This window comes from Buceros rhinoceros, unplaced genomic scaffold (genome assembly GCF_000710305.1).
Source record: "Buceros rhinoceros silvestris isolate BGI_N320 unplaced genomic scaffold, ASM71030v1 scaffold24364, whole genome shotgun sequence".
Classification (NCBI taxonomy): domain Eukaryota; kingdom Metazoa; phylum Chordata; class Aves; order Bucerotiformes; family Bucerotidae; genus Buceros; species Buceros rhinoceros.
Window position 1 is genome coordinate 24,206 of NW_010407980.1, and position 10,784 is coordinate 34,989.

General features: G+C 55.9%; 1 protein-coding gene across 1 annotated transcript in view; it reads left to right on the top strand.

Moving 5' to 3' along the window:
• Positions 1-550: 550 nt before the first annotated feature.
• The window catches only part of EVPL (envoplakin), a 24,074-nt gene continuing 13,840 nt past the window's right edge, over positions 551-10,784 (top strand). The window contains exons 1-8 of the mRNA XM_010134723.1: positions 551-624; positions 6,565-6,664; positions 7,115-7,269; positions 7,937-8,060; positions 8,680-8,805; positions 9,108-9,146; positions 9,892-10,053; positions 10,668-10,775. Coding sequence (XP_010133025.1) covers positions 551-624; positions 6,565-6,664; positions 7,115-7,269; positions 7,937-8,060; positions 8,680-8,805; positions 9,108-9,146; positions 9,892-10,053; positions 10,668-10,775 — 888 coding nt within the window. The remainder of the gene's footprint in view (positions 625-6,564; positions 6,665-7,114; positions 7,270-7,936; positions 8,061-8,679; positions 8,806-9,107; positions 9,147-9,891; positions 10,054-10,667; positions 10,776-10,784) is intronic.

The window sequence follows — 10,784 nt, forward strand, 5'->3', positions numbered from 1 at the left end:
GTTTACTGAACTGCAAACTAACATCATGTTCTGCCAATCGGTGGTTCCCAAGCTGCTGCTTCTGCTGCCTCTGACTCTTACTTGGCTTCATCCGTAGGGCTTCTGCTACTTCTATAGCGCTTTGAACCGCTAATGCAAGAAGATGCTTTAAACCACTTTTCACTACTCAGTGCACTCCCTCAAATTCCTGTTGGCAGATTGGTCCTCCCCGCAGAGGCTGTGCTCTCTGCTCCTCCACTGGGAAACTGCCGCACGGTTGCGGCTGTATGTGCCAAAAAACCCTCCAAGCCAGGGCGAGGTTTCCCGTTCTCCCTCTGGGGCTCTGCTCTTTCCACCCCAAACTGGTTTTTCGAGTAATTTTTTCATATGTGCCTCCATCTCTGCTGCTGCTCACCGGCGTTCAGGGAGGAGCCTCCTAGAAACTGCTCTTTAGCGCACCACTGACCTTCCCCCTGCTGAGTCTTTCATTCCATCTCGACAGACCGGAGCAGAGAGCCAGCGCCCACGACGACTTTGCAGACTCCAGGAGACCAGCTGGGACCTCGCCAATATGTTCAAGGGGGTGGGCAAAGGCTCCCCAAGCAGAAGTTCCCCCAACAGAGGATCCCCTGCCAAGCCTAGCAAGTAAGTGCAATTGTTCTCTCTCAGCTCTCCTGTGGACCTTGGGGAAAGATGAAGGGAGAGCATTGGATGTCTCCTAAACCAGCCGAAGAACCATCCCTCTTTGTGGAACAGCCAGAAAGCTGGGGCTCACTGGGAGCTGATGCCAAAACATGCTGCCCCAGCTGTTGTCCTTGTCTTTGGTGGGCTCTGTGCTCCAGCCCAGAAGCATCTGTGCAGCCCCAGGGATGTGCAGTGCTTGTAGCGGTGCTGAGAGCTGTTTTAGTGGAGCAGGGGGTGCAAAACCCCTTTTGGGCAGGTAGGAGTAGGGAGAATAAATGCAGCCTCTCTGCTTGAGCAAGATCTGCTTGATGGTGAAGTAGATACCAGCCTGGGTTTGAGATCCCAAGGCTGGTTGTGTGAAGTTGGTGTGGTGCTGCCCTGGGACCTGGGATCCCTGCAGAAAGGTGCTTAGTTTGGTGCTCCTCGGGTGGTGAACGTGGGTGAGGGGCGGCTTTGCAGGTGACCGCTCTAATCCATTGCAGTGACAGGCTGGATCTCCGCAGGTCAAACAGCTGCGGTTGCCCCTTTCACATCTCTCTGAGGCAGCACCAGAAGGATCTGACAGCCGTGTCCCGTCCGAAGAGATTCCCTAAGCTCTGGGGATCGAGATGTGTGATGGGACCAGATGCTTCCCCGGTGCAGAGTGTCCTCTGGGAGGGTGGGCTCCTGCAGCAACCGTGCTCATCCCTCCCTTCAGCTGCAGTTGCTAACTCAGGGTCATTATCCACCTTCCTCAGCAATTCTCCATGAGTCCCTGTCCCCAGGCAGGGTTAGAGGCTGGCGACATTTCAAGGGCTTTGTTCTGAGGAGGAGGGGACCTGCGGGGAGAAGAGGATGCTGGCCCCATCTCTTGGGAGCACCACCAGCAGCCGCCCAGGCCGGTGTGTGCACAGACGCCCGAGTAGATGCAACCAGGTGCTGGCACCCGCTTTGCCCTTTATGGGGGCCAAACCCAGTGTTAGCAAACAGTGGGAGCACCACCAGCAGCAGCCCAGGCCGGTGTGTGCACAGACGCCCGAGTAGATGCAACCAGGTGCTGGCACCCGCTTTGCCCTTTATGGGGGCCAAACCCAGTGTTAGCAAACAGCGCTGAGGAGGGTGGTGGCCTGGCGCTGTTGGGCAGGGCAGAGTGAGCTGGGGAGAAGGTGGCCCCCCCAAAGGCTGACGCTTCCTCGTGTGTATGTGGAGAGATGCCCCCCTGCCACAGGAAGCTTCTCCCTCTGTGGAGCTGAGCACTCACAAACTCATCTCAAAGGCAGCTGTGGGGGCTCTCTGAAGACCAAGCCTTTGTCAGGCCTGACTGCCGTGAGGCACCTCCCCAGAAGCCCCCAGCCATGTCAGCCTCCGTGATCCTCTTGCTGCTGCAACCTACCCACTTCCCCAGCTGGCTCCCAAACTGGGGCCGGGCATTTCTCCTGATGCTTCCTGGCACAGCTCGCTGCAGCACCCGCAGCGCTGCTGGAGGGTGTGGGCCAGCTTCTTCCCCAGTGTGAGCCTCTTGGGGTAACTGGAGCCGCATCCCGGTGAGACCTCACACCTCTTCCGTGCGCAGGATGGAGACTGGAGCCAGAAGTGTGGCAATTACTGAGCTAATTGTGCTTTCTTTAGGGCATGGACCCCTAGAGAGGTACCTTGCCTTGGTCCTTGGCAGCATGGTGTGGAGCAGCCCAGCTCGCAGGGTCCTTTGCTGGGTCCACTTGGTGGATGCATCCCAGGGAGGCAGTGGCAAGCGCAGGTGTGTCTCCAAGGAGCATCCTTGCTGTGATCTGCTCTGGGAAAAGGCATGGCAGGGCTGAAAGGGAAAATCCATGGGAAGGTGGAATTGAATCAAATCTGGCTGGACTGGCTGCCCAGGTGTGATTCTGGCAAAGGCCGTGGGTGGTTTTGGAGGTGGGTGGCAAGTTGTCTGTTGGTTTGATTGTCTCCTGGGATTGCTGCTTCTGCCACTGCCTCCCTCTGCTTCTCTCTGGTCAGTCTAGACCAGCATGGTCCCCAGGGGGACAGGCTCAGGGGGCTAACCCAGCCCTGGCAGGGGCTGTTGGTGCTGTCCCGTGAGCAGCTCAGAGCGTGCAAGGACTTCCGCCGGTCAGGGAAAACAGACCCAGCTTTGGGGTCTGCCTTGTGGCTGTAAAGGAATGTCCCCTGGAAGGAAGGGACCTGGGGAAGGGGGTGGGTGCTGTGGTCCTGCCCGAATGTGCTCTGGCAGCAGTGACCGGGCACAGGGGACAGTCCTGCTCCTGCTAAGAGGCACTGTCCCCTGTGAGCAGTTGGACTCTCTAGGAGGCAGAAAGTGGTGTGAGAAATGAACCAATTAATAATGGTAATAACAGCGCTCTGCCTCTTCCAGGCGTTAGATAGCCCTAGGGAGGAGGCTGCTCTGGAGGAGGAAGAGCAGGAGCAGCTCTGCTGAGCCTTGCCCTCAGCCATCTTGTCCAGCCTGGGGCTGTGGCTGAACACATGCACTGTGCATGGAGTCAGACCTCAGCCCTGGGAGGCCGAGGGATGCTCAGCGCAAGCACAGGCGAGCTCATGGCTCCTCATATCCCACCCGATGCCAGGCTCCCTCTCTGCAGCCCAAGTGTTAGCATGTTCCCCCAGAAACGTGGGGCCCAGCTGTGGTCTGCTCTTGAGTGAGGGACAGCAGGGATGGGGCAGGAGGGACAGCCCCGAGGAAGGACAGGGTTGTGCCCATGTCACCACAGGCTGTGTGGACATGGACAGGAGAAGCTCGTGCTGCTCTCAGCACAGTCCATGGTTGGAATAGGAGGGTCTGCGGTGTCTCGGGCACTTCTCTACGCATGCACGGGCTGAGTGGGTTCTCCAGCTCCCACCCTGACCAAGGAGCATGGCGATGGTGGGAGGCTCAGATGAGGACAGATGGCTTCTCTGCTCATGCATCGGGCCTTACTCTGGTGCCCAGGAGACCCCTCTCTTCCCAGGAGATCCCCTTCCTTGCTTCAGTGCTCCTCAAACATCCAGAATACTCTTTTGCAGCCTCTGAAGCGGTTTGGCTGCTGGCAGGGCTGCAGAGCCACTTCCAGACTGGCTGCTGGCTGCGGGGTCTCAGTCTCCTCACTGCCAGGCTTCCTCCCTTGGCCAGCAAGGGACCCCCTGGCTCTCCGCTCCAGGGCACGCAGCGGAGACTCCCTCTGCCTGTGAGACGGTGTTCTCCAGGAAGCATCATCACTTCCCTGAAGATCAGGTTGTTTGCCACAGCATCCTTGTTTCTAACTGTCCCCATGACTGGGAGGCTGCTGAGGTCTTTTCAGCCCATGGTTTTGTTGTGGCTTGGCCTAAACAAAACTGGTTTGTGTCCAGCCTTGTGAACCAAGAGGTGGGTTCACACAAGGAGGAAACACTGGTGGGTGTCTCCACCAGTGGGGTGGTGTGTCCCAGTGTTTCCTTCAGGCAGGAAGGAGGTGCCACCAGGAATAATCAGGATTTTACTGGTGACCTACCCTCCCTGGGAAGGATGGAACCTCACTTCTCCCCTCTTGGAGCGGCACAGAGATAGCCAGTCGCATCCTGACATGCCTCAAACTGAACACCACATTCATGCTCTTCCCAGGCGGTGTCTGAATTCAGCCAGCCTTCTTGGGTGGACGGACTCTCCCTGGTGCGTGGGGAGAGGCGTCCATCCCCTGGGACAGTGGCCAGCCGTGACTCACTCTCCCCTCCCTGCGCAGAGAGCCCAGGCAGGAAATTTGGGTGGTGCTCAGGTATTTGCTCATGGGACACCACCTCATTCCAGGCATGTCGGGGATGAGTGGGAGATTGTGTAACCTCCTGGGGAGGGGGGACCTGCCAGGACTTCCAGCCTGCCACATGCTCAGGGACGTGGGGACTGAGTCCTGTCACTGCACTGCTCCCATCCACCCTGTTGTGCTGGCACTTGGAACTGGTCATCTCCCTGAGCTCTGCAGTTACTCCAGGGAAGACATCCATGGGGTAGGAGGGGTGGTTCATGGCATGTAAAAGCCAGGTTGTAGCAGGCAGTGATGCTTTTTTGATGATGATGATCCGATGTCCTGCCTGGGCTCTTTGGCTCTGCGGTCCCTGGAATTGGAGCCTGTAGCAGAGGGCACTGCCAGAGCGCAGCAGTCCCCTGTTTACTTTGCTGACGTGCATTTTGCAGGCAGGGGAGCTGAGGCATGACTGGGAGATGCTGACGACCCAAAGCCCCCGAGGAAGCTGAGAGCTGCTGCGTCACAGGCCCACGCCACCCTCTTGGGAAATCAAAACCAAGGGAGGAGCTGGTGAAAGGGGACAGGAGGGTGCTGTGAGCAGGAGCACTGGGGCTGTGCCTGCTCCGGAGCTACCAGGGCTCGGCCTTGGCCAGCAGGGGCTGGGCTGTCTTGAAACAGAAGCTCTGTCTGTGGCATCTGAGTGCATGGCTTGGGGTGACCGTAACACTTCCTGGTACTTCACAGTCACTGGAGCTGTACTAAATGAACATCCCAGCAGCTGCTCTAGCCTGTGCTGTGAACCGTGGAATAGCAGGAGCCATGATGAGGAGCTGGAGCAATGACAGAACCATTAAGGGAACCACTTCCCCCTGTCCTTTGCTGGATTCAGGGGCTAGGAAGGAATCCACATGGCTGGAGAGCAGATGTGGGTGGCTCTGCTGCAGGACATCACCTCTCTCCTACCTTCTTCCTTCACCAAAGAAGTACCAATGAGCCCTGAAGAAGCATCCCCCTGACTTCAGCTGACCCCTGTCCAATGTCCCATCATCACTGCTCAAACCCTTTCCCCCTGGTCTCAGACCCCAGAGTCAGGGTGTAACTGAGCTGAGCCCCTGATGAACTTTGTCCCATCTGCAGTCATCCGAGGCTCCAGTCCCTGGGTGATGCTATCGGTCTGCACCTTCCCACCTCTGCCCACATCCTGGCAGCGCTACACTCTCCTTGCCTGGAGGGTAGGGCCAGCACTGTCCTCAGGGTCAGAAACAACAGGACACGAGGACAAAGGTGGCACCGAGGCTTGTGCTTCCTTGTCCACGGGGAACTTTGGGAACCATCCCGTGCCTTGCTGCGGGCGCTGGTTCCAGCTGTTTCAGCAGGGCTCTTGTTCACAGTAGCGGTGATGGAATAAGGGCTGTGATGGTACCCATCGGTTGGGTGGTGGCACTGAGGTGAGAGCCAATAGGGAATGGTCTGATGGTCTTCAGTGAACCTTCACTGGGGTGAGGAACACTGGTCATTGTGCTATGGCCTTGGGAAATTTATCCCCAAGCCCTAAAAGCAGCATGGCTGTAACAGCCTCCACGGTGCCCAGAGGAGCTTCCAGTCTGCATAGCAAAGCCTTCTCCACTGCAGCCCCGTCCTGGGGTGCCACTGGGCTCTCCAGCATCAGAATGGTCTGAACTGCAGGGTGCTTTGTATGAGCAAGACTACAGAATGGTAGTTCTAGGTCAGGCAGAAGGGCCATCTCGCCCACCTCTACCAGCAGCCAAGGGCAGACGCCCAGGAAAGCATCTCCAAACAGGGCAAGCATGTTGTGCTGCCTCTGCAGGGTGCTCCCCTGGCCTCCAGCTCTTTGTGGCTTCAGCTCTTCCCAACCTAGATGTGGTGTCAGGGCATTTGCGAGCCCTACAGAAATTTTCCTTTCTTTTTTTTTTTTCCTCCATTGCTTTTTGAATCCACACAAACTTTTCTGCGGTGTCCACCGCCCACTTTCTCTCACCACACCACCTCTTACCTTGCTTTGGCTGAAGGCAACAGCCAGAGATTGGCCACTTGTGTGTATCTGTGCCCTTGGCCACAGCTTGGACTCTTTCTTTGGAGATGGGGGATGTGGGGAAAGGCCTGAAGAACCACTCCGCTGTCAGCTCCTGGGCAGTGATGAGAAGGGTGGGAATTGCCTTCACCCGCCCCTCTGCTTTGCTGCTCCCTCTCTCAGGTCCTCCACAAATGAGCTGGCTGTGCTCATCTCCCGCATGCAGACAAATGCCGACCAGGTGGAGAAGGACATCCTGGAGACACAGTCCAAACTCAAACAGGTGAGTTGCGGCAGAGGGTGGTGGGAAGGTGAAAGGCTTTGCCTAGAAACGCAGCATCTAGGATAACAGGTCAGGTGTCTGCTTGCTGGTGCAGGTTTGGGGGCTGACTCGAGGCTGGGGAGGAACAGAGCACCCTGCAGAGCCTCCCAGCCCCTGGGGCCGCATACCGGAGCCTCCCAGATTCCAGCCTCCCTGCTTTCTGCTCAGTGCCTCATGTTTCCCACAGCCAAGGCTGTCTCAGCTACAGCAGCACAGCCCTGGGCCTCGCAGCAACCCCAGAGGCAGGCAGCCAGCCTGACCCACGCTGGTCCCTGGGTGGGAGAGATGCTGAAGCAGGCAGCTCGGCTGGACATGCGCTCCCCAGCTGCACCCTTGCTTCAGGGTTGCATCATGTTGAGAGGTCTTTGTGGTCTAACCAGGCTTTTTTACTCTGGCTTCCCTGGTCTCCAGGATACCACCAATCACCAGAAGAACAAGGCTTTTGAGTTCCAGCCAGAGAACGCCAGGAATCTGAAGGAAGCAGAGACCCTGCTGAAGGACCTCTTTCTGGACGTGGACCGCGCCAAGCGTCTGAAGCACCCTCAGGCTACTGAGATAGAAAAAGAGTGAGTACAGAGGGAGAGACTGGTGTGATGGGGATGCTGAGCAATTGGGAACCCCCCCAGGATCTAGACTCCAGTTGTTTCCATGAGAGGTGGAGTTTCACCCTTCCTCCCATGGACTTTAGCTCTAAAATCAGGGTTCCTAACAATTTATAGTGAAGATGGGGGTGTGTAGGGCAGCTGCCAGAGTCATCACCCAGACTTATTTGGGAGCTCTTGTAAAAGGTGCCAGAAAAATGCAGAGCTGAAACTGCCCCCACTGCCAGGACAAATCCCCTTTTCCTCTGTCTTTCCTAAAGTCAGTGATGACTTTCATCCAGGCAAGCAGAGCTGGCTGTTTGAATGGGAGAAGAGCTTCTGTTGGCCTCTGGTGCTTTGCTCCTCTTTGCTCTCCAGCCCTTCCAGGTGGAAACCAGGAGGGAAGATTTGTTTCCTAGCTGGGAAGGAACATCCCTCATCTCCCTGCAGTTTCCTTCTGGGTCGTAATTCCTGAGACATCCCTGGAGATGGAGAGCACCCAGAGAAGTGCCTCCAGTGCTGAAGGTGGCCAATCACAAAGGGACAATAAAGTAACCTGGGTCTTATGAGTGAAATCTGGGCTCATCAAGCCACTCCTTGGTTCTCCCGCTTCCAAACTGACACAAAGACGTGACCCTTTTCTCCTCGGCAGCATCCAGCAGCTCCACGACCGTGTGACGCAGCTGTGTGCAGAGTACCGGGCCCTCTACGAACAACTGAACATCCCTGATGTGGGGCCAAGGGTAGACTGGGCCAAGATCCTGGACCAAAAGATGGTACAGCAGCTGGTTTTTGGTGTCTCTCGTAACTCCTACAAGCGCAGATAACATCAGCTATTGCCTGCAGGGCTCTGCCAGCCATGGTGTGCTCAGCATCCTGCAGGGACATTGGGGGTGGTGGAATTAACTCTGGATGGGAGAAGGACTCTCCTCACACCTCGTAAAATCCTCTGGAGGATCCTCTTGATTTACCCCTTTAGATTAAGACCTACTGGGGGGAGATCAGGTAGAGATACCCTGCTGTGGGATGAAAGGATGGAGAAGGTGATGTCTTCAAGGACTTTTCAGCCCTACATCCTGGGGTTTCATTCTGCAAGGTCTTGGGCACGTGCAGTGCCCAGTTTGGAGTCAGCCTGGGCTCTCTGAAATTTGGGTGGTGACTAAATCCATCCGCTGCATATCACTGGGGGTGGCTGGTGGTTGCTACACCAGGGTTTTATGGCTTGGTTATTGTTGGCCAAACGAACAGCAATCACTGCAAACAACAAAGATCCCTTCCCTTCCTCCTGGGCTGGTATCTGACACTAGGTCTTTTCATCCCCTGCCAGCATTCACGGGGGTTTCTCCCTGAAATAAAGGCTTTAGCTTTAGTCTCTGCCTAACTCCTTTTGCACAGAAACAAGTCAACGAGGGGCAGTACGGCCCCGGCATGTCAGAGCTGGAAAAGCAAATAGCTGAGCACAACATCCTCCAGAAGGAGATTGAAGCCTATGGCCTCCAGATCAAGAACCTCAGCTCCGGGGTAAGGCACCTTCCGTCCCCTCCTTGCTCCTGTTGCCTTCACTCGGGATGCTGCGGGCTCTGCTCACTGCCTGGCCGTGTGTCCCACCTGCTCCTCCACACGATGAATATCCACCCTTGTTCTCATGGGGAGACCTGAGCCTGACAAGTCAAGCCATGCAGGAGCCAGGGAGCTGGTTCCTAAATAGTTTCTAAGGCACCTTCCATAAATCAGCTCATCAGCATCTACCACATGTTTTGGTAACAGCTTTTTTCTTTATTTTTTTTTTTTCCTCCTTGGTCTCGGCCGTGTTGCAAACCCAGGACGTGGCAGATTTAAAAAGCCAATACAAGGACTTGCTGGTAAGCTCCTCAGTGGTTTTCTGGATAGATGGGGTCATACATCAGAGTAACACCATCCCTTATGGGCAGGGAATGCCAGCTCAGGCCAGGAGCTACCTCTGGTCTTGCACAGTCAAGTCTTGTCCCTCATCTTCTTTCCCCATTTCCTCCCCGCCTTGGAATGGGTGTAAATTGAGAGCTTGCTCGCTGCCCTCAGGGCAATGCTGTGGGTGAGGTCTCTGTCTCTCCTCTTCGTGGATGGTTGATCTGGCATTGCCCGTGTCCATGAGCACAGGGTTACGGCTGTGGCAGCAGGAAACCCTGTCCTAACCCAGATGCGGTTCCAAATCAGGGTTGCAAATGCTGAGGCTTGAACTGTTCCTCAACAAGTGCTCCAGAGAGGAAATGAGCAGCTGGAGCAAAGGTAGAGGCCAGGAAGAAGGTCTTGGGTTTAGCCAGCTGGGCCTGTAAAGCTTCGTGCTGTAGAGCGGCATTCATGAGAAGTACAGCAGAGCTGGGCCAGCTCAGACTGCCCCGGGCACCAGCCCACACCTGAGATTCTGGTTAGACAAACATATCCTGCCTGTGAAGGAGGGAAAGGGAACGGCAGCCCCATCAGATAAGAGCAAGAGATGGCAGACTTCTTGCCAAGGTCTCTGGGAATCTCCTGGTGAACGTGCAACACGAGTGAGGTCCTGGGGAGGAGGAGGGGAAATGAGCTCCTCAGCCCGAGCATCGACTCCATCTCTCCTGTGTGCACGAGCAGAAAGCTTCCATCTGGCGAGGACAGAGCCTGGGCAGCCTGTACCACCACCTCCAGGGCTGCACCAAGGAGCTGGGCTACCTGACAGACCAGCAGACCAAGATCCTGAAGCAGGACTGGAGTGACCAAATGGTGGACGTCCAAAGCGTGCGTCGGGAGTACGAGGTGAGCTCTTGGGCGATGGCAGTGTGTCCTGGCTGTTGCAGGCTGGCCAAGCTTGCCGCATGAGATATGCAGGGTAGATCCCAGCCTCCTGGATGTCCACCAGTAGCCCTGAGCTTAGAGCTTTCCCAGAGCAGCCAGATAGTGCTGGGCATAGAAACAGAGGCAGAAGAGACACTCTGGGTTCACCCTGGAGTTAAGGATGAGCCGTTCTATGTGTCCTTTCCTGTCTCCTGAGCTGACACGCGAGATCGTACATTAGAGAGCTGTTGCTGAGGCTGCCCGTGGTTGGAGGGGCAGGAAGGGCTCAGCATCATGTCAGCCTCAGTGTCCAAAGTACAACACCCAGTGACTGGTATGTGCTGGGACCAGGAGGAAGGGAGGGATAATTGCTCAAGAAAATGCTCTTTGAACGAATGCCCTGATGCTTCCTGAGGCCCAAGTGTGTCTAATTGGTTTTAGCTTTGCCTAGACCATTTTTTTTTAAAACAAACAAACAAATAAGGATGTCTATGCTTTGGGAGCCTTTTCATTGCTATGTGGGGTTTGGTGGCCCAGGAGATCGCTCCGTGCTCTCTGCATGCTCCCATGGTCACGAAGTTTCTTTTCCTTTTCAGGATTTCAAGTCCAATGAGCTGCTCAGCCAGGAGGAGCTTGTGAACAATCTTCAGGACGACGGGGATAGGATGATTGAGCTAAAGCACCCAGCTGTCAAGCCTATCCAGGTAGGGAAA